Source organism: Sciurus vulgaris (assembly GCF_902686455.1).
Source record: "Sciurus vulgaris genome assembly, chromosome: 3".
Classification (NCBI taxonomy): Eukaryota; Metazoa; Chordata; class Mammalia; order Rodentia; family Sciuridae; genus Sciurus; species Sciurus vulgaris.
The window spans coordinates 123,566,705-123,592,660 of NC_136463.1; the positions used below are offsets into that span (position 1 = coordinate 123,566,705).

Here is a 25,956-nt window from a genome sequence, read left to right on the forward strand (position 1 = left end):
ATAACACTCATATATTTCCAAGTTTCCTTCTTAAACCCAAATTACTATGAATATACAAATTGCAAGAAGAAAATTCACTCCTTGTCCCCTAATTTCACATTTACACTTTGTTCTCTCAAACTCAGATTTTGTTTGTATATGTGGTCTCATTTTGTTTCAAGTGAAAAAAATGCTAATGAAATGTCATATCTTTTTTCACCATGCATTCAAGTTTTGCCTACCTGGTTATTAAAAGGATCAGGCAATGACTTTCAAGATTTAAATATTTCTGCTCTTAGGAAAGCTATTTGTAAAATATTTCCATCTTATATTAAAATATGCTGAATTTGAAAGCAGCTTAGATGTTAATATTGAAAGTTATTCTTGTCACTGAGGTGACGGTTGTTTGGATAAAGGAGGTACAGGTGACAGGTCCCAGGGCTACTGTTTCAGACCTAAAGAAAAGTTCTTTTCTTCACCCATACACCCATCTCTTCTTCCAGCTCCTCTTAAAGACACTGAGTAATAAGCTGCACCAAAGGAAATTTAGACATCTGCCTGTCGACTTTGGAGACCATCCCACTTGTCAGAAAAGTACAGCGAAGGCAACTAGGAGGAGGTCCCTGTGCCTTTGACCTACCCAAATCACACCCTTGCGATACCAATCATTGACTCACTCATTTCCTCACATTTAGAAAGAGCCTGTGACACATCAGGTACTTGTTTACCAGGCCTCTGAACAGACTCAGCTCTCACTGACTCCCCTCGGAATGAGCAGCTGAGTGGGAATGATGAACGACCCTGGAGCAGCTCAGGGTTGTGTGGGTCCACAGGGCGGTGTCCAGGGGCCAGTCAGCTGCTGCAGGGCGAAGCTGAGGCATGGGCTCCTGTGCTTCCTTCCCTTAGGAGGAGGGTTAGGAGACTGTCCCTGGGACACTACTCAATACAACAAGATCCAGCAGCAGCAGCAGTTGAAAAGAGGGGTGGTGTGATGTCCCACCTGCGCTGGCCAGGACCACCTGGACAGCACCATCTCTGGCTGCATACATTGGGTTTTCAAAGATTACAGGCTGCTTCCCCATCTCCATGGCGAAGTGTTCACTCTGATGGAAAGAGGAAGAAAGAGATCACACCTTACTGATCTGATTCCCAGAAAAAATCACACCTTACTGATCTGGGACCCAGAAAAAGGGGCCCTCCTCCCACCCGGAGGCACACTAAGGTGCCTTGCCAAACTTAACCAAAAGATGAAGGGTTAGGAGCATGACAAAAGCTGGGGTGCAGCTCAGAGGCAGAGGGCTTGCTTAGCATGCACAAAGCCCTGGGTTGATCCCCAGCACTGCAAAAACAAAACAAAACAAACAGAGCAACAGAGATCAAGGCCCCCAGATGGCAAATCATTATGTTAAGGTCACATAAACGCACTAAGATATCAGCTCAAGAAAACAAAACACTCTTCCTACATCTGAATTCTCTACAGTCCCTTAACACCAAAAACTCACTGAGGGATGGGTCTGGATAACTGGAAAGAGTGGGTGATAGAAGAAGAGAGATTAAGAGGATAGAAAGGGTTAATACTGCACTTTCAAGCAGGGCAAAAGTGGAATTTAGGGGAAGAATAAAATAGTAAAAGTGGGTTCCCAAGGGATTATAGGGAGCCCCCTCTGTTCCAAGACTGTGCTAATCTCCTCCTTCCTGTACCCATTCCACAGATGGGAACAGTGAGAGTTGGAGCAAGCACCATACCTATAATCACATACTAGAAAGGGGGGCAGGGCCACAGTTTGAATTGATTTTGACTCTAAAATGACTATCTATTTCCTCGCTATACATTAGTGCAAAAATAAATGAAGACTTGGAAAAATGTAATTCCTTTTCCTTCTATACACATAAATGTCATCAAATAAAACCAAAATATCATATTCTCTCCCCCTCGGGGAAAAAAAAAGAAAGAAAAAAACGCCCATACAACTCTTTATGATTCAGATGAAATTTAAGACTGTTTATGGTTCCAATAGAACTTGTAACTTAGAGTGTGGGTAAATTTCAACTTTATTATTACTGTTACTAATGTTTTTACATGAATTTGTGCAACATACTCCATGTTCCTAACTGGTCTCTACGATGTGGACTTTATTCTTCACTTCAACATTCTCAAGGTAATTTTATTCTTTATAAAAGATTCTTTTATAAAATCATTAAAAAAAAAAAAAAAAAAAAAAAAACCTTAAAATAATCCCTTGGAAACTCTACTCACCAATGCCATTGATCTGTCAATAATGGACTCAGGGCCAAAATCAGATACTCCAATATCCATGTTCACATCTGCCCCTGATCTGAAGGTCACCCCATTTCCATTTTCAGAAGGTTGACAAGACTGCTTAAACTGGAAGGAATCACAAACAGTGTCTTATTATTTAAAAACAAAACAAAACAAAAAACTTATGTAACAGTTCCCTTTCTTCCTTCACATGGCTAAATCTTACTTAAATAAATGTGCAATTCTCACCCTGAATGTATAAACATCAAATATGGTAGTGAGTCCCCTTGTTTACCTGGAAACATTAAAAACACATTCGCCAATGCTGAGATCTGAGACCCATGGGGCACTTCCGGGAATAAAGCCCAGGACATATAGTGGCACAGCCACCTATCTTAGCCTGACCACCATGAGACCCACCAGTAGACACAACTATCTGTCAATCAAGCTTCAGAGACACTCGATGAAGAAGTTGTAATTGGAGGTAACTGCTTTAAATCCCTACTTACTACTTTTTCTTTCTGCATAATAGAAGGACTTTTAAAACCTATTTATTCACATGGTCATATTCATACAGACTTCTATTTTACATTATGAAACTGACCTCGGCAGCTTGGGCAGAGCGGGCAAAAGGGAGCCAGTTTTCCTATAGTGGAAAAATCCGACCATTGCCAGAGCTCCAACTATGACGATCAGGAGGATTGTCAACAGCACAGCCATTGCTGCTGTCAAAGAAGCAGAAGCAGAGAACATATCAACACACAGACAAGGAAAAGAACCAACAAGCTTAGCAGTAGAAGCTGGAGGCTAGGACCATGAATTCTTCAAAGACTGGGTTCAAAAGAATAAATGACAGCATCATTTTAGGAGCTATGAGTATTTCCAGGCTGCTCATAGTCTCGAAACTTACTTGTTCCTGGAGGGATGCCTTTTGAGAGCCCAATTTGACAATATGTTCCGGTGTAGCCACTAGAACACCTGGAAGTAAAAGGAGACTTCTTCACTAGCCTGTTACCTCTTAGACCCCACTGCAATTTTATAAGCACTCAGAGGAAGAGAGAGCTTTGGCTGAGTAAATTACATGAACACACAATGTTGCCTGCATAACTTCTGTTTATCCTGCCATGAGATGATGAGCAGAAGGAATAGTGGGTCTGACTTTAGAAGTTTACTCTCAATGGAGTAGCTGTGACCCTACAGGCTCAGTCCCACCAAATAAACCTACTGTGTCTTCTCTACTCTATGGAATTTTTCTCTCGAAAGTGATAATGAAACCATAGTTTTTTCCTTTCCATTGACATGTTTTCATTAAATACTTTTTAAACACATCTATTTCTCCTGCTCTGTGTTTGAGCTTTCTCAACAGCGTTTTTCTTTCCAAATCTTGGCCCTGTCTTTCTGCATGTCAGGGTGCTTTGCACCCCAGCAGCTCTGCTGACAGCTGTTCTCCCACACCCCTACTGTAATGTCATCATCCCAGGCGAGCAAGAAAGAGGCAGTTGCCATTTCTCTAACTCCTTGCTACCCAAGGGTGGCTCCTAGCTTGTGGCATCCTCACCCCAGAGCTTGTTAGGAATGCAGAATGTGAATGAGAATGAGCATTTTTACCAGATCCCCAGATGATTCTTTGGCCTATTATAGTTTGAGAAGCACTGCTTTCGTCCTCCGAGGCCACTCCAAAGGAGGGCGAGCTGGTTAAAGTGTGAAAATTAGTGAACCACAAGGCACCCAGGCTTGTTTTCCAGGCTGCTTTAGGGTCTCAAATTCCCCCAGCTGACAAAAGGCCTGAGGCTGGGACCTCAGCATCCAGACTACTTGCATTGGGGGAAGTCATTCTCATCAAAATAGCAAGTTCCTCCCGAACATACACCTGCATGGGGTGGGCATGGCGATAGGAAGTTCGATGGCTGCGGAAAGGGAAAGCCATGAATGTGTTAGTTGGCTACTCAGCAGGGCACCCGCACTATGCAAACCTGTCCAGGGCTGGGCCTGAGGTGGGCCAGCTAACAGTCTTCCTGTCAAGCTGTCACCTGCCCCCTAAGTTAAATGAATTTCCTTATCAATAATAAGTTCTTATCAATAATAAATTCTTCAGAGCAATATACATTTTGTGGAAAGAAAACAGGTAGTTGATAGTAGAGAGATGCTAAAGTCCAGAACTTGTATTAATAGTTGAAAGAACCTCGTGATACAAGAATCTCTTAAGACATTTACATTCTCATTTGAGGTTTTTTTTAAATTCTCCTCTATGACCATTAAAACTGAGTTTAATTTAGACACACCTCAAACTATAGCAAAGGTTCCAAAGCATCAGTGATCAATTGATCAACACAGAGACACAATGATACAGACACTTGATGGATAGTGAGCAGGAGATTTCATTTTTTAAGTCCTCCCAAAGTAAGGAATGAGTCCTTCTTACTCTAGGTCCTGAGTCTGGCTCAGTCACATATTTCCAGGATGTGCTCGATGGGTCAGTAATGATCCAATGTTTCAAAGATATTTTTGTGCATTTTATTTAAGGAGTTTGATACATTCCTGGCTCAGCCCTTCAATTTGAGTCTCTACTCAGTTACCTTTACCAGAGAGGCCTTCCTGAACATTCTGTCTGCAAGAGCAAGTCCACCCACCTCAGCTCATCCTTTACCCTGTTTTCTTGTCTCCATGGTACTTGCCCTCCCTGACGATATATGTTTATGGGTTTATCTTTTTATCATCCTATTAGAAAATACTTAATGATGGCAGGGGATTTGTCTGTTGTGTTCACTTCTGTTCTCTCCAGTACTCAGAACAGTGCCTAGCACATAGAGTGCACTCAATAAATACTTACAGAACTGATTAATAATATACCACACCAAGACCACATGGAATGAATACCATCATTAATGTGTTCACTTTGGTGTAAGTTGTTTTCGATGAGAATCTCGACATAATTCACTTAGCAAAAAGTTTATGTGAGAAAGGTAGCAGATGAGGTGACAACTTATACAACACCTCCTCTACAACATGAAACCACAATAAATGTCAGAAGGATCCATCTGCAGCAGAGAACAAATTTTGTTCAAAATATTGCTCAAGATATTGGAATCTTGCCAACATTTCCCCAACAGTGCTGGGATGAGCATGGGAGGAAAAGGGAAGTGGGTTTTCCTCTCTGAGTTCATTCTCCAAAATGGCCCAAAACTTTTCAGTCTGGGGTAGTTCCCTGCTTTAACCACTTGCTCCCCCAGGTGGTCAAAGGCGATTAAGCCTCTTCATTTCCCCATCAACCTAAACTGGAAGGCAGCCCCCAAGGATGCTAGCCATCAATGCTGAACAGCAGGATGATTTTTTTTAAAGGCACAGGAAACTAGTTAGAGATACTAGTTGTTGCCCATGACTTAAAAGAGACATTGGAAAAAGAGTCTTGTCCAGAGATTATCCACCGCATTTGGGATAAGAATTAAATTGCTTCCTTATTCTGGCCCTCATTTCCCAATGACATAAGGTATCTTTCAAAATTCAGTAAAGTAGCAGGATATAAGATCAATGCTCATAAATCTAATGCATTTTTATACATAAGTGATGAATCTTCAGAAAGAGAATTTAGGAAAACTACCCCATTCACAATAGCCTCGAAAAAAATAAAATATTTGGGAATCGATCTCACAAAAGAGGTGAAAGACCTTTACAATGAGAACTACAGAACACTAAAGAAAGAAACTGAAGAAAACCTCAGAAGATGCAAAGATCTCCCATGTTCTTGGGTAGGCAGAATTAATATTGTCAAAATGGCCATTCTACAAAAGTGCTATACAGATTCAATGCAATTCCAATTAAAATCCCAATGATGTACCTTACAGAAATAGAGCAAGCAATCATGAAATTCATCTGGAAGAATAAGAAACCCAGAATAGCTAAAGCAATCCTTAGCAGGAAGAGTGAAGCAGGGGGTATTGCAATACCAGAACTTCAACTATACTACAAAGCAATAGTAACAAAAATGGCATGGTATTGGCACCAAAATAGACAGGTAGATCAATGGTACAGAATAGAAGACACAGACACAAACCCAAATAAATACAGTTTTCTCATACTAGACAAAGGGGCCAAAAATATTCAATGGAGAAAAGATAGCCTCTTCAACAAATGGTGCTGGGAAAACTGGAAATCCATATGCAACGGAATGAAACTAAACCCCTATCTCTCACCCTGCACAAAACTCAACTCAAAATGGATCAAGGACCTTGGAATCAGACCAGAGACCCTGCATCTTATAGAAGAAAAGTAGGTCCAAATCTTCAACATGTCGGTTTAGGATCAGACTTCCTTAACATGACTCTCATAAAACAAGAAATAAAAAAAGAGTCAGTAACTGGGATAGATTCAAACTAAAAAGTTTTTTCTCAGCAAAGGAAACTATCAGTAATGTGAAGAGAGAGCCTACAGAGTGGGAGAATATCTTTGCCACTCATACTTCAGGTAGAGCACTAATTTCCAGAATCTATAAAGAACTCAAAAAACTCTACACCAAGAATACAAATAATCCAATCAACAAATGGGCTAAGGAAATGTACAGACACTTCACAGAAGAAGATCTACAAGCAGTCAACAGATATATGAAAAAATGTTCAACATCTCTAGTAATAAGAGAAATGCAAATCAAAACTACCCTAAGATTCCATCTCACCCTAATTAGAATGGCGATCATCAAGAACACAAGCAACAATAGGTGTTGGTGAGGATGTGGGGAAAAAGGTACACTCATACATTGCTGGTGGGGTTTCATATTAGTGCAGCCAGCCACTCTGGAAAATAGTGTGGAAATTCCTTAGCAAACTTGGAATGGAACCACCATTTGACCCAGCTACCCCACTCCTTGGCCTATACCCGAAGGACTTAAAATCAGCATACTACAGTGATGCAGCCACATCAATGTTCATAGCTGCTCAATTCACAATAGCCAGATTGTGGAACCAACCTAGATGCCCTTCAATTGATGAGTGGATAAAGAAACTGGTATGTACAATGGAATATTACTCAGCCATAAAGAATAATAAAATTATGGCATTTGCAGGCAAATGGATGATATTGGAGGATATCATGCTAGGTGAGATAAGCCAATCTCAAAAAAACCAAAGGATGAATGATCTCACTGATAAGTGGATGATGATACATAATGGGGGGGGGGGGGGGGGAGGGAAGCAGAATGGTGGAAGGAGGGACTGTATAGAGGGAAAAGAGGGGTGGGAGGGTGGGGGAAAAGGAAAAAATAACAGAATGAATCAAACACCATTACCTATGTAAATGTTTGATTACACAAATGGTACACCTCTACTTCATGATCAAGCAGAGAACAAGTTGTACCCCATTTGTTAACAATAAAAAAATATGGCTGCTTTTCAGTTGTCAAAATTGTAAAACAAGCATGTGAGAAAAACGGGTGAACATCGTTTAGCCCTCCCCTCTGCACTACATAAACCCCTCCCACCTCAGGAACAGGGTTCTTCACCTTGAACTCAGGTAAGGCTGATTGAATTCAGGGGCAACAGAAATCCAGCTCTTGGTGAAGGAAAGAGGAAAACAACTCATGCTCCAAAAGGTCTTTACAAGGTAACACAACCGTAGATATAGGATCTACACCTCTGCGGATCTTAGCAAATCTCAGAAATCCTTGGAACACAAATTGTTTGGTCCCTGAAGTTCCACTCAGTTATGTTCATGTTTCCCACATCTCTCATCCCTCCTTCTAGCTATCCCCATCTGTTCTGCAAAGGACCCCGCACACAGGGATTCTTCAGGCCCCTGAAGGCCCCATGACTGCCCAGGCTGGGCCCCTACCTGCATCACACACAGTGTTGCTCCCTGTTACAAAGTTGGAGCCTTGGGGACAGGCACAGCTGTATCCTCCAGGTCTCAGCAGACAGAGGTGGCTACAGATCTGCTTGCAAGGGTTGGAGACTGGAAAGCAGATGAGAAGAACAGTTAGGTCACGACAAGAGAATGAATACTCCAACCCAGGCTATGCCCAACAGCTGGGTGTGGTTCTACAGCATCCCAGCATCTCTAGCACTAAGAGTTACCTGGATACACACCTCCATTCACACTAGCACCCCACCAACGTGGCACAGACACCCCACCCCCACCGGGCCCTCCATCCCATCTCCGTACCACTTGCACTGTCTATTGGCACCACTCATATCCTCTATTGCCCTGGCAGGTTTGGAAAGTGAGTATCTGTCTGATTCATGGTCTAACCTCCAAATATAATCAGTGCTAAGCAACTTGAGATGGTTCCGAAGACCAACAAGACACTAGTATTATACCAGATTTGTCTTTACCCAGATCTGGGCAGGTCATAATATATATTATATCCAAAGCATATACTAGATGAGATTCCCACCCCAAACCTCCAAGAAGAACTTTCTTCTGGGCTTCATTTTACTGAATAGAGGCAAAAAGATCTTGAGTTCCACCACTGATTCACATACAAGGATCAAAGGAAGTCCCCTGTCAGAATTCCACCTGGAACTAGGCATAGTGACCGCAGGCCCAGATCAGACAGACACCGAGCTTTGAGTTGGATAAAACTAAACTTATCATTTCTGTTCCTGAGAAGAGAACCTGAAGTGCAGAACCTAGTAAAAGCTATTTATTATCCTTTTCTCATCTCAAAACTTTCCTCTCCCCTTTATCTTGCTCTGTACAATGCTGAAAAATGAACTAAAACACAGATAACCGGGGAAGGCAGGACCCACGGCCAAGGAGCCAAGAAAGAGGGGAGGAGGTAGAAATGCATGTGACCAACAGTTTTAAATTAAGGTTCATGTATCTCGGGATAATCTGAGCAGTGTGGTCCAGTCACTTTAAGAGTGGACAACCCAAAAAAACAAAGGCCAAATGTTTTCTCTGATTAAGTGGATGCTGATACATAATGGGGGTGGGTAAGGGAAGAATGGAGGAACTTTGGATTGAGCAGAGGGGAATGAGGGGAGGGGAGGGGGCAGAGGTGGGGAAAGATGGTGGAATGCATGATTACACGAATGGTGTGACTCTACATCACGTACAACCAGAGAATGAAAAGTTGTACTCCACTTGTGTACAATGAATCAAAATGCATTCTTCTGTCATGTGTAACTAAACAGAACAAAAAAACTGATATAAATTTTTTTTAAAAGTGAATCAAACTGATATTCCACAAAATCCATTTTGTGACTTCTTAACTTCTTAACTTCTGATGTCTACTGGATCTGTAGCCCAGAAGTACATATCCATAATGCCAAACAAGGAGGACTGAAATATTTTTACACTGATTATTTTCTACTGCTGGGGGTTTGTACAATTTCCTTTGACTTCCAATATTTTTTCTTTGGTCAAAATGGTTCATTCACCCACCACACCCCTATATACGTCTTTAATGCACCTATTAAAGAGAGCAGCCTATTCTTACCCACTGCCCCTTGCCAATACTGTGGCCATTCTTTTCAAATGAGGTTTCCAGATAACAAGGAGCATTTTATTCCAAGGTTGGTGATTACCTGACCGATTGTATCTGAGTTGATGAAAGATCCGAACTTGAGTGAGCCAAGGGTTCACAACCAGCATTTTCTCTTTCTGTCCTTGCCCAAATTTATTTTGTTTCCACACCTCTCCTTTCTCCTTAGATACCCAGTATAACTGGTCTTCAAAGATGTCCAGACTGAAAGGCTTCATTGCTGCTTATGACAGCAATGGCAGAAAACAAAACAGGTGATTAAAAAGACAACTTCCAAGCACAACTTCCAAGCCTGATGATACTCAGATTGAATTAGTACCAAATACAATGCCTGGAAACTCCTGGAACATTCAGGCAGATTTTCTGCATAGGTAACCCTGAAAGTGCTGCACTGGGAGATCAAGGTGACAGAAATTAAATGAGATTAATGCATGCTGCCTGACACCAATCACAGGGCACTAGCTCACTTTCAAGTTGCTGATTTGATTTCATCTTTGGAAAATAATTTATAGAGCAGAGATTTCATTTTTTCCTTTGAACATAAGAACACCACGGGTCAGATAGGGAAAATGTGATCTGTCCTATACCACTGCAGCTCTGCAGAGTCTGGATAAGAAAACAAATGCTCCTTTTCTTCTAGATGTTTCCAGTAATGAACAATGAACAATCTCACATGACAAATATGAATAAGTCTAGAAGTGATCAGACATGGATTGATATGGGTGCTCATGAACACTGCCTCAGGGCAAGCTCACAGAAATCTCAGGTATTCCAATATCTGCACCTGAGAAGCATTTCTTAAAATTATGTAAAAGGAGCAAAGAAGAATTAAATTACTGCTAGTTGATTCATTTGCATTTAATTTAGCAGCTGGGAGTTGATGGGCACGTAGCTAAGAAATTATATAAACCATTTCCTAAGATCAGGGTTCCTTCTTGAGAAAATGGGCAAAGAGACTAGAAACATGTTAATTATTTTATATCTTAAATCCAACTCATTTCTAACCTCTATTTGTAATGATTCTCCTATCAGTCCCATCATATTTTATGGTTTCAATGACATCCTCCTTGGAGTCACTCCAATAAATTCGGTCATTGTTCAAATAGTCAATAGAAAGGCCAGTTGGCCAGCCAAGGTCCTCGGAAACCAAGATGCTGCGATGCTCCCCGTTCATCCAGGCAGACTCGATTTTAGATTCTTTCCCCTGGTCAGTCCAGTACATGAGCCTGTAACAGAAGTTTTCTTCATTGTAGCATCTTCCCTAGTGGTTTCCCTGCTAGCACAGAGCATGAAGCATTACCAAGAGGGCAATCAACAGTTTTTCACAGAGACCTAGGTGCTAAGTGAAAATATTTTTATACTTTTCAGTAAAGTCTTCAGTAGATAAGGAACTTCTCTTTGCTCTTAAGGTATTACATATGCAAGACACAAGAAGGAAAGACTAATGTTGAGGACAAGTCCACATCACAGGTTTATCTTATCAGGCAAGTATTTTTCAAGTGTCACTGCTAAGTTTCTATGGGCATGATTTAACACTGAATGTAACAAAATGAAAGTCATGATAGCTTGTAGTGTTTCATATACAGTTATTGGCATATCTATGAGGGGTCATACTGGTCTTGTCCGAACATGGGAAGTGTTTGGGGCTATTCAAAAAAAAAAAATTTTTTTAAAGTTACTACTCTGAGGCTAAATTAAATAAGTAAACATCAACTGATCTATTCCCAAATAAACATCTTGAAATGCAAAGAAAAATGACAAAACTGGTTCTCATACTGAGATGATGCTCATATAAACCATAAATTGGAACATTTCTATAAATCAATAATACATATTTATACATGTGTTGTTTTATGCACTTGCATATTTGGAGAAATAAGTGTTTAATTATGTTCAGTGAAATACAACCAAATCCCCAGATGAAAGTCAAAGAATGAGTTATTTTTCAAAACAGTCAAATGAAAGGAAAAACAACTCCTACTAAACCTTTGATTAAGGAAGTAAAGAACCCAAACTGCAAAGAATTTTAAAGTTCAGACAAGGAGTTCATATAACCAAAAAGGTTCTTAGGTATATTCTCAAAGGAATCTCTCCCTCAGAAATTATTGGTCCTATCTGATCCCAGGGCATATTATAATTCTTTAAACAGTCATAAATTCCATTCTAAAATATCAGAGGACAGTTTCAGTGCAATTGGGAAAAAAATCTTTAAAGATATGTAATTTTATGAAAACCCAGTAGAGAATATCCCGAACATAAAAGATTCCTTCAAGTACTCACCCTAGTTTTGGATTCACAACAATCGCAGCTGGTTGATCCAGCTGGGTGGTAATCAGCCACTTTCTGTACCTTCCATCAAGCTTTGCCACCTCAATTCGTTGGTTCTTGGCATCAGACCAGTAAATGTGCCTAAATTCAGAAGGACAAAGAAAAACAAGGGAAAAATCTAGACTGATTATTTCTGGGGAAGAGGTTTGAAGATGAGAAAATTTAGTTTGGCAGCTCTGGCCAACAAGATAGCTCCTGAGATACTGAAACTGTGTTCAGAGCATAGAGCCCCTCTCTCAGGAATGCCCTAATCTTTTCAGACAAGGGGGCATCTTTGGAAAGTTACACATGGAAGAATGATTGGCCAAAGCAGCTGAATCAGCAAGGATCAGTAATTGCAGCAGATGCCAGCGGTCAGGCTGATCTCACATCGGGCATTTTTCTAAGACATGTGCTTCAGGTAGAAGTCATAAGGCATAAGTCTGGCTGCCCATTAGTCTATTTCCTCCTCAGCAAAGAGCCCCCGTTGGAATCAATAGGAATCTGGCATCAGCTCCAAAGATGAGTGGAAATAGCATTTCAAACTAACCAAGTCAGCAAGGCCACCCTGACCTTATTTCCACTTTTAAGGCTGTGGGTCTCAGTAGCTTACAGGCAAAAAGAGCTGCCACAGTTTCTTAATTCCCTCATTGATTAAGGCTGAGAAACAGGTAACACTTCAAACAAGAGGATCTGCTATTGCCTGGTTGGTTTTCCAAAGGAAGTGTTAAATGTCTAGAGTTTCAAGCTTCAGACTCACTAACAGTTCTCTGAGGCCCCATTTCCTCACAGAAAATGCTGAAGTGAGTCTCCTGTTAGCCTCCGGGAGCAGTGGGGACCCAATTAACTTCTTCAGAGAAGCTCAAGTCTTCCAAGAGTACCAGAAGGGTTTGTAAAAAGGTGAGAATGAATTTACACTGCACATGAGTCTCCATTCTCCAGGAGGGCAGTGAGCTGCTGAGGCTTTCCTCTCAAACATCTTTCCATTATTAGTTCATTTTCAAGGACACGGGTCAGGTGAGGGGTGCTATGAATGCTCGAGCTCCTTTGCATGTTATTACTTTCCCCCACCGTCACGCTAGTGCCAGCATCCTCCTTGAAGAAGGAGTTGAATAACTTTCCCACCCTGGTTTGCATCCCATGCATCTTCCTGAGGGTTCTGACTTAGGGATCATCCAAAATGGGTGATTCTGGTCCCTAAAAGGAATACTAGAGCCAGATGGTATGATAAGGTCTAAAAGAAAATAACAGAACTGATGCCTCCTTTAACTCAAACCCAAAGATGAAGCAGGAAATTCAAATTCTCAATCAGTTCTAGAGAGCTAGCCTGCTAAAACTCAAGATGTGGTTTGTTCCTCCCCAAAATAATTACCAGAGAGAAAACAGCTTAATCTCAACTGCTTTGCTTGGAGAATTGTGAGGCTATTCCCTTGCTTCACTATATGAACAGTGCTGCCATAACTGAAAGAATTTTGGAATCCAGAACTCTGTCAGCAAGAAAGCTCTACTCCATATGATACAGGACCTGGGTGCTTTCCCAAACCTCCTCATGGTGCACATAGAAAACAGGAAATGATAATGTTTACATGACACACTGGGGTAAGCAGAGGAGGTTTCTGGGGCTAGGACAAGCCCAGGCACTGCCAAGTGACACCAGCACCTGAGCACACCCATTCCTGGCCCCAAGCTGAGTCATATGCCAACATGAGCAGCAGAGAGCTCTAGCCAGGAAGACAGAACATGCAAGAAGGAGATGTGTGGCAAATTTACCTTCCAACCCAGTCCACTGCTAGTCCATCTGGCTGCATTATGTATTTCAGGCCCAGGTCAACTTCCTCAATGATATTATTGCTGCCAGATTCAAAGTTGGGGATGTAGGCACGTCTGATAGCACCAAACTCAGAGCCCTGCGCCAGTATAGTGTAATACACAACACCTAGAAGGAAGACACATGCCAGTCTCACATGAAGAACATCAAGTAAGAGAAGAAATGGGGTCTAATCAAGTGAACTGCTATTCACCTATCAGCATCTCTACTTCCCTTTGTTTTTATAATACTAATAATTCAATTACATCAATATGATTCAACCTCAAAAACCTATCATATTTGAGCCATTTGCTACAAATATCTTGAGACAACTTATTAATATTTTCCTAGTTATCTCTATTCGAGGGTAACTCATTAAAATATTGATCTAGAGCCTATCTGTTCTCAGGTCTAGTTTCCAAAACAGAATTATTAAAAAACCAGGTTGGGTTGTTGAGAATTTAAAGTCATATGCAGTATCAGTGACAATATAAGAGCAATGAAGATGAGAAGTCCTTCTTTATGTATAGATGAAAGGACAATATACAGCAAGTATTTTAAAAGCATAGGAAGACTGACTTTTAAAGCATATATTGGGGATCTACTGCTTTCTGGATACATACCTTTCTTGAAAAACTTATTGTTTGTTTGCATGAAATACAACAATATTACATGTGGAAATACAACAATAATAAATCTTACATTGATGTAGATACTGATATTTTTCAAAGCATTTCATATCAACTATCTAATTCAACCTTCAAAATAAATATCAGAGGTAGGTAGAAAGAACAAGATGACTACTCTTATTTTACAGATACCAAATTGAGATCCAGAGAATGGTTATAATTGTTCAAAGTTATAAATGAGGAAGACAAGGAGAGAAGATGAGCCATAGGTATAGAGAAGACCAGTTTTCTGACTCTTACCCATTACCACCTCCCATACAAGGCCATGAGAGGCCCTATGGTAGGCTTTATAGTTTCTTTTCTCCTGCACCAACTAAGCTTTTCAAATACCCATCACATACACTGTGCTAGATATTAGTTAGGTTGGGAGCTAGGCATAAATAGATGAATGAAATCTCTGTCTCCAGAAGCACATAGTTAGGGCATAGGGAGAAAAATATGTGCACCACTAGCTATGTAGCTCAGTGTCACAGGTGCTTTGGTCGAAGCACATATACAATGCTGCAGGCTCATGGGTGCACTCACACAACTTCACCAGGAGGAATTACAATGTCCCAGAGGACATGGCATTGAAACTTTGAGGTCTTAGTAGAAATTTCCCAAGTGCACAATTTTAAGAAAGAATGGGAGCTGCACAAGGAAAGACAAAGTAAGAGATAAGGAGATTTGGGAGGAAGGTTTGAAGCAAAGTTGGGAAAAGTTGGCAGGAACTCAAGCCCACAGTAAGGCATCCAGAGCTTTCTTCCACTTGTGCAACAAAATCCACTTGTTGAAAAACAAATTCCCCCCAATTCAACATCTAAATATTTAATAAAATCAATTATTATCAGTGACAGATGACATAGTTTATACTCACTGAGACCTATGCCCTCGGGATCCCAGTCATAATCGATAGCTTGGATATGTTCCTCCTCTTCAAGATACTCTGAGAACTTCTCAGATGACATATTGTATTTTCGGATTCGAACATTCTCAGGCAGCAGCAACAATGGAGGGTTACCTGCAAACAGAGGCTACTTTGTTTGAATTCAACCTGAACTGTTAAACTATAAAGTAGGATATAAAATGCATAGCAGGCATTCCCTCCCTGCTTTAAAAAACATGACGTAGAACTGCAAGAACGTGATCCTACTTAGAATAAGTTACACTCCATGTATGTATAATACATCAAAATACACTTTACTGACACGTATATCTAAAAAGAACAAATAACATAAGAAAACAAAAAAACATGAATTTTCATAGGAATCTGACCATGTCTATAAAGCTGACTATACAACTGGGTTCCAAAATTCTTGACTGTGGACATTCTCATCCCCATTTCAGTTGAAAAGCTAACATCTCTGTTTAGGCATATTATCAGTTCTTCATTCTGTGTCCTCATGACAGTTTAGAGCAAGATGAGGCTGTGACTGCTACAGAGAGCCCTCATTTTCAGTGAATTTATTTTCTTTATTTGCTGACATTAAGACAGACAAGATTATAGACATTCAGCCTCACAGAAGGGATATAACATTCACAGCCTCACCAAAAGTTTACTAGGAAGTTCTTGTTCCTCACTCTTTACTGACAGATTTTATGATTCTTTTAGCAGGTAATCATCTCTGTGACCCAATTTAGCTTCCAGCTAGTGAGGGAAAAAAGCAGCTTGTTTTTGATTTAAAAAAAAAAAAAATCACCTACAGCAGTTTTCAATGATGATTCATCCCAAGATGCTTGTCTAGAATTTCAAAAATTTAATCTACTTGCATAATGTCAATCAAATGCAATTTAAGTAACTTCTAAAAGTTCATTTTATATATTTCCTCCATCCTGACATTATGTTTTATATGAATATTCTAACTTATTTCAGTGATCTCCTTAGTTAAAAGATTTAAACAGCTTAAAGTTTGCTGCTTAATTACCAGACCAACTGTTCAAATGCCATCACTGTGGTTTTCATTCACTGTCAAAAACGTTTGGAGGATAAGATACTTACGTATTTTGTCCTATTTAAGTTAAACATATGCTTTAAAAGCCCAATTTATGTGAATATATCAAATATCCATTTGCCCAGAATTAACAAAATGAAAGGACAAGTTTCTTAAACTCTACTAAACATTTTAAATCCAAAATAAAGGCATAGACCCCTTGACTGGGATTTAGATCAGATGTCTGAAATTTGGTGTATAAAACCTCTGACTTATATTCCTTCTTTTTTGTCACTGCAGTCTGGTACTTATTACTGCTTTCCACCTGGCCTGATTCTCTAATACTGGCATTAACCTAAAATATAAACTAATGATTGTGTTATGAATGCAACAGACTCCTCCTCTCTGTTACCCATAGTCCGTGAACAATAACAAAGGGTTGGGCAGCAGAGTGTCTCTGGACTTGCCCTTGGTTCAATGTTTTTTGTGCTCATCTTAGATTACATGGCCTCAGACATTTTGTCCCCTTTTTGAAATTTTTATATTAAGGTAGACAAGAGGCTAAATCCAGAATTATAAACAACACCTGACTCTTGTTTTAATCCTATGTGTTTGTAGGAGATTATAGTTAGCATTTAAAACTGACAGGAAAAGAGAGAGTAGGGGACAGAGACTGGGAAGCTGTTGGAAGAGAAGTATCTGGTCAGTTAACAGGAAGACTGAGAGTCAAAAGTTCATCTCCTGGTACAAGACAGTCATTGGCATCGACTTCCCCCAACAATGACAGATGTGATGTGAGCTCAGCATACCGTCAGCTGCACACCGTTCTCCATAGCGGGCACTCATCGACCTGAAGCCATCCGCACAGAAACATTCATAACTTCCCTTGGTGTTTTGACAGTTCTGGGGACAGACCCCAAATTGCTCACATTCGTTGATGTCTGCAGGCAAAATAAAACCAAGTGTGCAACATCTGTTCCCATCCATTCCTTAGAGACTCTGTTTTTGTTTAAATTCATATTCACAGGTAACAAGAACCAAGAAAAGTACAGATGAAAATTAAGCAATGATACATTTGAGAGCCACTTACTAAGTTTCAGATGCTGTTTCACATGTTTTTCATGGTTTTTTTTTTTTTTTTTTTTTTTTTTTACTAACTTAATATATTTTTAAAAACTCTATGAAGTATGGACTACTACCATTAAGCACAAAGTCCCAAAGCTGGTCACCAAGGAAGATAGGATTTAATCGAAGCAGTGTGGCTTCATAACACAGCAGAGCAAATCTTCACCCAGAAAGCACCTGAAGTGTTGTTGTTGGTATCACTTCCCTTCTGCCAACTTGCTTCAGGAACAAGAGTCATCAATTTGGTTTTTCAATTGAGTTCTTAGGCATCAGTGTGCAAAAGAACTCTTACCATCATTTAAGTATGACATACGAATTAAACACAGCAAATTCACATAATAAAAGACACCTAGAATCATACTCATCACTGATATTTTTGATAAGCTTCTTTCAACTCCACACCTTAAAACTCATTCATGCCTCACCTACATAGGTGTGTTGGACTTAAGATGAAGACAGTTAGCCTGGTGTTCGTCTTTAGTTGATTTCACACACTAAGACAATAAGCAACCATCATCAACAAGGTCTATACCATTCACCTTGATCTCACAGATATTTTGAACACACACGAGCTTCAAGACACTTTGCTAGGCATGCAGGAAAGAAAAGCAATTGGCATTCTTGGGTATTTTAATGACCAAAAACCATGAGTTTAGCCCCATTAAGGAAATAAAATAGTGGTTTAATAAAAGGAAATGGCCAGAAAGCCAAAAAAGTATGAGAGTCTCTTTACAAGGATTGAAGGAAATATACTCTACCTTGACAGGAGTTTCTGTCCAAAATACCAGCTTTGAACCCAGTTCTACAGGAACAGATAAATCCTCCTTCACTTAACTGGGTACAATTCTGTTCACACAGATTTTCGGCACATGTTCTTTCTCTTCCCATATCTAAAAAATGAAATCCAGCATTACAAATGGAAGGCACAAGCCAAACCAGCCCCAAATGAACAGTCAAGTGTTGTATCAGAGGAAACAGCTGTACAGCATCTTGAGAGGACCCCTTTCCAGAAGCCTCCAGAAGACAGGGTGCATCTTTATTCTAATTTCTGGGAACAGCCTGAATGCCATTCACACACATGTATGTAATGTTAGCACCTGGAGGTGATTTTCCCCTTTCACAAGGCCTTGCCAGGCTCACCCTCAGCCCAATCCTGGACCCCAAAACTATGAAGCCAGGGACTCTGCAACTACTGCCACCTCCTCTGCTACCTCTCATTCTATTCTACACAGCATCTTATATCTAGATAGATAGATAGGGGACACTGATTCAGGTTAGAACAAAACTGCAAATAGAGGGATATAATAAAGTTATAAGATTACAATTTGCCAAATATTGACCAATTCATTACACACACATCAGGTGTTGACCAGGGTACAATAAAATGCATAGTCATGTCATACATGATATTTAAACCATAATTAGTACATGGAAGGGAACTTTACAATATGGATGTACATATCAAGGTTTTAAAAAATATCCATACTGGACTGGGGATGCAGCTTAGTAGTAGAGTACTTGCCTAGCATGTGCAAGGCCTATACTTCAGCACTACCACATAAAATAAATAAATAAAAGTAAAGATAGTTCACTCTTTTACCCAGTTAGTTCACATTAATGAATTTCCCCCAGGAAGGAATAAAACATGATTTATGTTTAAGGATCATAACATTACAGTAAAAAAATATGTTGAAAACAACTTGAATATCTATTCAACAGTAGGGAATATATTATATTATAGTGTATTGTATCAAATCTAAGATATCCCAGATGCACCATTGTTTTATGTAACATTAAAATAGAAGAAGTCTGGAACTTACACCACAGCATGTTGTCAACTGTAAGATGCACCTTGATTTCAGAGATGTTAAAAAGTAAAAATAAGCGTACATCTTAGAAGCAATGAGTTATGATTATTTACATGATTGATTTTTATGTAGTCATTAAAATTCAAGGCTTCAAATGATACTCTGACATAGGAAATATCCATAATAAAATGGAGAAAAAGATCGTAAAACTAATATAGAATATTCTTTAAATTTGTTAAATATGAAAATATATATGTGCACATATATGAGCAAAAAAAGATAGCAAAAGTTTACCAAACTTTAAGAGTATGATCTCTTAGTAATGGGATTCAAATTATTTCTATATTTTCTTTTTGGTACTAAATCCAAGGCCTTGCACATGCTAAGGACATGCTCTACCACTGAGCCACACCCCAAACCCTACTCTTAATTATGCATGTGTTTCCTAGATTTTACAACTTTCATAGTTAAATCAACCAATACTTTATTTTCATAGAGCCTATGTGAATGGCTCATGTTGTCCCTGCTATTCCAGGGCCCAGATGATCCCAGATGGACTTTTCACAGTTCAGACTCTACCCAAGTACTTCATTGCTCATTGTTGCCACGGTGCTGTCTCTGCCAATATCTGTTCCTGGCATCTGGCTTTCATCCTTGTCATTCTTATCAGTGTGCCTCTTTCATCCTCAGTCTCCATCTACCCACAAACCTCAGTCTTACAGAGAAGCTGGCAAGGATGAACATAGATAAAGGAGTGGGGCATGGTATTTATCTCCATAAAGGAGTCAAGCTGCCTCTACCTGTCAAAGGAAAGGCCTGTGGGTCACAGGCTTCTGAATATTTTAGCCAAAGGAACTGTGGAATCTCCTGGTTCAGTTCCTTCAAATCACAATAGATTTATCTTTCTGTCCTCCACAGTATGCAAAAAGAGGATCTTAGCCACATCTCAGGGTCCCTTAGGGTGCAATGACTATAATAGTTTATGTAATATAATATGAATAGACTAAAACCACTGAATTTCAAGAAAAGAAAAATAACCACAAAATAAAGCACAGTGACTCCCCAGTACCCCTCCCAAAGAAAAAGCACAATGGCATTTGATGGAATGTTGCCCCTGAAGTACATACTTCACACCCTATGTACAAAAGCTTTACAGTAAAGATCCATTCTGATCTCATAACAACTCCACATTGCTAAATATATCAATTCATACTTTCTATTCTTCTTGAGCCACTCTCAGTGTTTTGTGTCTAAGAATTTGTCCACTTCACATAAGCTGTATAGCTGGTTGCCATGGTTGTTCATAGCATTATTCTCTTATGATCTTTCCAATGTCTGTAGGACTAGTAGTCATGTCCCATTCATATTACTAAATGCATGACAATTATTATTGGATATCCTCTCTGGGTCTCATGTGTATAATTAGGCTTTGTAATCTTCTCCCAGCCCCAATATCTATATGTGATTAGGATATCTAGGATGCAAAAGTTCTGGGTCTATTGTTTACCTAGAGTTCTCAACAAGATCAGAAATCACATGGAATTGTGGGTTTCCTCCTCAAATTTGAGGATTTTCCTATAACTTCATTCTAAATGTGACTTGCAGTTTGACCTGAGTTCAAATCTTGATACGATCTCTTAATAACAGTGAGACATGACCAATTTATTTAATGTCTAAGCTGGTTTCTTCATTTGCATATTTTTAAAAAGGAAAATAGAGCTGGGAATGTAGCTTGGTGGTGCAGTGTGTACCTACCATGAGTGAGGCCCTGAGTTTAATCCCCAGTACTGGAAAAAAAAATGGGGGGCGGATAATATCCAACTCCTAAGAGTGTTACAAGAATGAAATGAGATAACCTTTGTAGGATATTTAGCATAAAGTCTTGGTACAGGATAAATACTCAGTAACAAGGAGCTATGAGCTTGACTGCAGGTTGAAGCACAAAGTAAATTCAAGAGAAGTATGTGGTTATCACCCACTTTAAGTTAGTGTATGCTGTAATTAGATGAAACTAAGTTACCACAATGAAGTACAAAAATAAGGTTAACTTACTGCAGCCTGTTTCGTCTGAACGGTCACCACAGTCATCAACATCATCACATACATACTGTTGAGAAATGCAATTTCCATTGCTGCACTTAAATTCATTTTCTGTACAAGGTTTAGGGGTTGGTTTTCTACCTGTGATTTAAGAACAAGTTAAATAAGTTAAAGTTAAAATGTCTTCTGTGAAAAAAGATGTTTCTCTCTGTAGCAAAGACAGTTATTGCTCACCAAATAAATGTACACTTCCCTACAGTTTCAGGTCTTCCTCTCATCCAGTTTGGAACCATGTCCATGGGACTAGTTCTAGCCAGTGGTGAGTTGGAAGTGACATGTGTCACCTTTGAGCAGAAGGAATTAAAAGCCCATGTACCTCCTGTCTCTATGCTCCTACAGCAACCTTGGAAACCATGTGTGGCAGGTGGCAGAGCCAAGGGTGAAGAGCTGTACAAATTGCCTTCTCATGAATCTTCTGTTATGTTTCATCACTGAGACTTTGAAATGTGTTGGTTGCAGCAGAGTGATGAGAGAAGAAGGGTATTTTCAAAGCAAGAACCTAAAATATCTGATATTGGCTTAACAGTCAGAAGGCAAACAAAGAGGAAACTGATATTGGAGGCAGAAAAGATGGAGATGTGTGTTCTGCAATGGAGAAGCATTCAGTAAAGCTATACCACAGAAAATCTAGAAGGTAGCTTGTATGCTTACTGAACTTGACAATCTAAGGAAAGAGGTGAGAAGACAGAATGGTAGCAATGTACACTAGTTGCCATTACCTGAATTTGGCCAGCTAGTATAAGAAAGAGAGAAGCTCAGGGGGAAATTTGTTGATTAGTAATGAAAGAAAAAAAGTCCAAAAATTTGAAGTGTTGGAAATTTAACTAAAAGTCTGATGTTTAAAAGGTTTTAAAACACACAGTCCCAGTAAAACATCTTAGATGGATAAAATGACTATTTTTTTAGATGGCCTGAATATAAGTGACTATTGGTTGATACAAAGGTGTGTAACAGAAGGCAGGCAAAGAAATAAGGCAAATTTAAGGGCTAGGTCTCAAAAGGAACACTGAGTGAGGTCATTAAATTTTAGAACTGACTGGAAGCAAGAAGGTCAAATGCCTGCTAGTTCCTGAGAGATACTGATGACCAAATAAACCAAAATACTATGACTGACAGACTTTAAAAACACTCTTGAGTCCCCAGCCTTCTACAAATAAAAAGCAAGTTTAGAAAACTGTACCATCCCTAAGGAGGGGATATTCCCCCTTCCTTCTTCATTTGAAGAGGAAAATGGACTAGGAAAAACTGATAAAAGGTAGAACAAGATCAATAAGGAACAATGGTATAGGACTTCCTCTCCCAGAGCAGCTCCGCCACCTGTAGGGGCCTCTCCCAGTATCTGCAGAGGGTGGCCCTGTCATGTACTCTCCATGCCAATGTAGTTTTGAGAGTGAAAGCAGTGTTATTACTAATTCCTCCAGGACAACAGACAGATCAGACCTATGCCAACAGGTGCCACCATGACACACGCACACATCATTTCAGAGTTGTGGTGTTTCAGAACTGATAAAGACTGTGATTGCAAGCAGCCATGAATTCATTCATTCCAATGGAAGCATTTATTTCCACTATGATTCCTCTGTTCTACCACTATCTGCGGTGGTAGATAAAATAAGGCTATTAGTTTATGGGTCTCCACACCAAGAGGAACCCCATCTGAAATTGATGGAGTCACTAAGGTTCATTACCCAGAGTTCCTAGGTTTCAGTTATTAAATGAGACTATGAGATTTGTCCCATAGGGAGGGATTAAGAGTGTGTGTGAGGGGAAGAAAAAAAAAGCATAAAGGGATATTTTGTGGCACAGGGGTAAATAGTGATGAAAACAATTGGTGCTCACTAAATATCCAGACACTTCCCTGCATTTCCCAACGCACTTTGCAGGTAGATTGGGGCCATGTGACTAGTTCTGAACAATGGACTGCAAGCTCAAGTGATATGTGTCACTTCTAGACCTGGGAAGTTAAAAAGCTGTATGTCCTCACCATTTCTCTCTTTGTCTTAGCACTGAGGAAGATCATGTGCTCCTGGTGGTATAACTTAGGATGGACACATATCTGTGATGGATAGCAGCTAAAAGTACTAAAACTCCTAAAACTCTGCTCTTTGGGAAGAATTAGTTTACTGCTACTTTTATCCCACTCTGGGAATTGATTATATGCTATAAAGTTGAATGTTGTCAAAATGCTCCCTGACACAGAGTCCCTTCTGGGATGGGGACCCTTCGTGTTTCCCTCTCCCTTTTCTTACAGTTCTCTTCTCTTTCATCGGTTCCATCTCCACAATCATCCATGCCATTGCACAGCTGGTGAGCATAAATGCAGCGATTATTGTCACACCGGAAACGATGAGGCGTTTCACAGGGAACACTGACTGAAAAAAAAAATTAAATCACAAGTGAAGAGAAGATGAAAGTCAATATCTAAAACTGTCACATCGGTCCAGCATAGGCTTGTTTCGTTCACTCAGACATTTGCTCATTTGATTAAATCAATAAGCAAATACATTGTGAGTATCCAGCACACACCAAGGCACTGGCACCAATTTTTGCCAAGAATTACTTGCTGTGAACGGTTGGTGCAACATTGGAAGCAGTGTTGATCATCTTTTTAAAAAGGTGTGTCGCTGCCTATCCAAAACATCATTTTACCAGCTGTGGAATTTTGGCTTGTGAAAAGTTACTTGCTAAGGACTTCTTTGAAAACTTCACATGGCTTAATATATTTTCCAAGAATCACCAAGCTAAAAACAAAATAAGAAACAGCTAGTTCTCAACAATGAAAGAGATGGCAAAAAAGTGTCGAAATGCCACTGTGACAAAACAATGTATACACTCGAAATTTTCTGGGAGGGAAGGAAATACTTTGATTTATCATTTTAAAGAATCAAAGGTTTGGCTAAAAATGAATCATGAGTGTAAGAAAGAGTGGAAGAGGCGAAGTGAACTTCAGAAGCCACCTGTAGCTAAGTCAGGCTGGGAGCTAGCTCATAAGCATTCCAGTGGGAAGGTTTCTAGGGGACCCTTCTCCTGTATCGGGAATTTTACTTACACGATGTCCTTAAATTTTAGCTTGCATCATAATCACTTGGAAGTCTTGTTCATGCATAGACTATCAGCCCCACTGCTGGTAGGATCTATGAATTTTCATTTCTCAGATGTTCCCAAGTGACAATGACATTCTTAGTCCAGGAAGGACACTTCGAGAACTAACATCCTAGCTTTTCTACAATGACTCACAGCATGTGGCCAGTTGACTGAAGTAATTTCTATTTTCATTCATTTTGTTAAAATCAATAGTGTTCAACCAAAGTACTAAATTAAAAAGGTAAGGAGCTTTTAAAAATACACGTCAGGCCCCATCCTTGGAGATTCCACCTCATTAGAGCTGAACCAAGGCTAAAGCCAGGACATGTGAGGCCAGGACAGTCTTCCCCCATTGATTCTGCCCCATACCTGTAATTCATTGGTTGGAAACTTAAATGTGCATCACATAACAACAGGGAAATTGATGGCCTTGAATTATGACATTAAAGGGAAGTAACTTTAAGGACAAAGTCTCAAAAGTTTCTAAAGTGCTCCAGGAAGTTCTAGGAATGTGGAGAGGGTATTTCAAGGGGCGCTAAAAGTGGAATGGAGCAGAATGGTCACAATCTATCCCCTGCCCCTCCTCGCCTTCGAGCACAGCAGACCTGCCTCTACTTATGCACATTGAGTTTCTTCTTCTGAAGACATTGTTTTCTAAGGCCACGAAACATTTAAAACCATTGATGCTGGCCCAGTGTTCTCAGGTTAGAGAACTGAAGCAGGAAGACCACGTGATATTGCACCAATACTGATCATATGTCTTGTCCTCAAAAATTGCAAAACTGTCCCCCAGAATCACACACTGCATGTAAGAAACAGTGGATTCCGCCAGACACCACCACTTCCTCTCAGCCAGCTCTCCTCCCTCTTACAGCACAAGTGAAGTTCTTCATCGGAACCATCGCCACAGTCGTCACCGCCGTCACACGTCCAGAAGGACTGGATACAAACATGGTTTTTACACTCGAACATAGCAGCTGGGCAGTATGTACCGTTGGGAAAGCGAGTGGCTATAGATGGGGGGTGGGGGGTGTGGGGAGACACAATCAAAACATAAGACAAAGGAACTCACTCAGGAAGGCTTTCCCCTGCTGTTTCCCCCTCAGTTCTCCATTACAGCCTGCTCTTCCTAATTCATCCTGGAACATCCAACTCAAGTTCTTTATACTAGTCTACTCATTGCCTGAATCTTTTTTATCTGAAATGCTTTTAGTCTGATTAATGATTAGTATAGTAGTTAATAAAAGAGAGACACTTTGGTAGCACAGATGATTTAACATATTCTCTATTCAAGATATTGTCAGGGCTGGGGTTGGGATTCAGTGGTAGAGCACTCACCTAGCACATGTGAGGCACTGGGTTCGATCCTCAGCACCACATAAAAATGAAGGTATTGGGTCCCCCTACACCTAA

General features: G+C 39.9%; 1 protein-coding gene and 1 pseudogene across 2 annotated transcripts in view; both read right to left on the reverse strand.

The window, feature by feature from the left end:
• The window catches only part of LOC306656559 (low-density lipoprotein receptor-related protein 2-like), a 244,423-nt gene that overhangs the window by 45,461 nt on the left and 173,006 nt on the right, over positions 1 to 25,956 (reverse strand). The window contains 3 exon segments of the mRNA XM_079131902.1: positions 21,412 to 21,540; positions 23,709 to 23,831; positions 25,416 to 25,553. Coding sequence (XP_078988028.1) covers positions 21,412 to 21,540; positions 23,709 to 23,831; positions 25,416 to 25,553 — 390 coding nt within the window.
• On the reverse strand, positions 352 to 8,182 carry LOC306656557 (low-density lipoprotein receptor-related protein 2-like; annotated as a pseudogene). Its single transcript, XR_013766611.1, has 6 exons — positions 8,060 to 8,182; positions 4,055 to 4,146; positions 3,150 to 3,217; positions 2,844 to 2,964; positions 2,237 to 2,365; positions 352 to 1,082 (listed from the first exon to the last, which is right to left on the reverse strand). The product of XR_013766611.1 is annotated as a low-density lipoprotein receptor-related protein 2-like (transcript).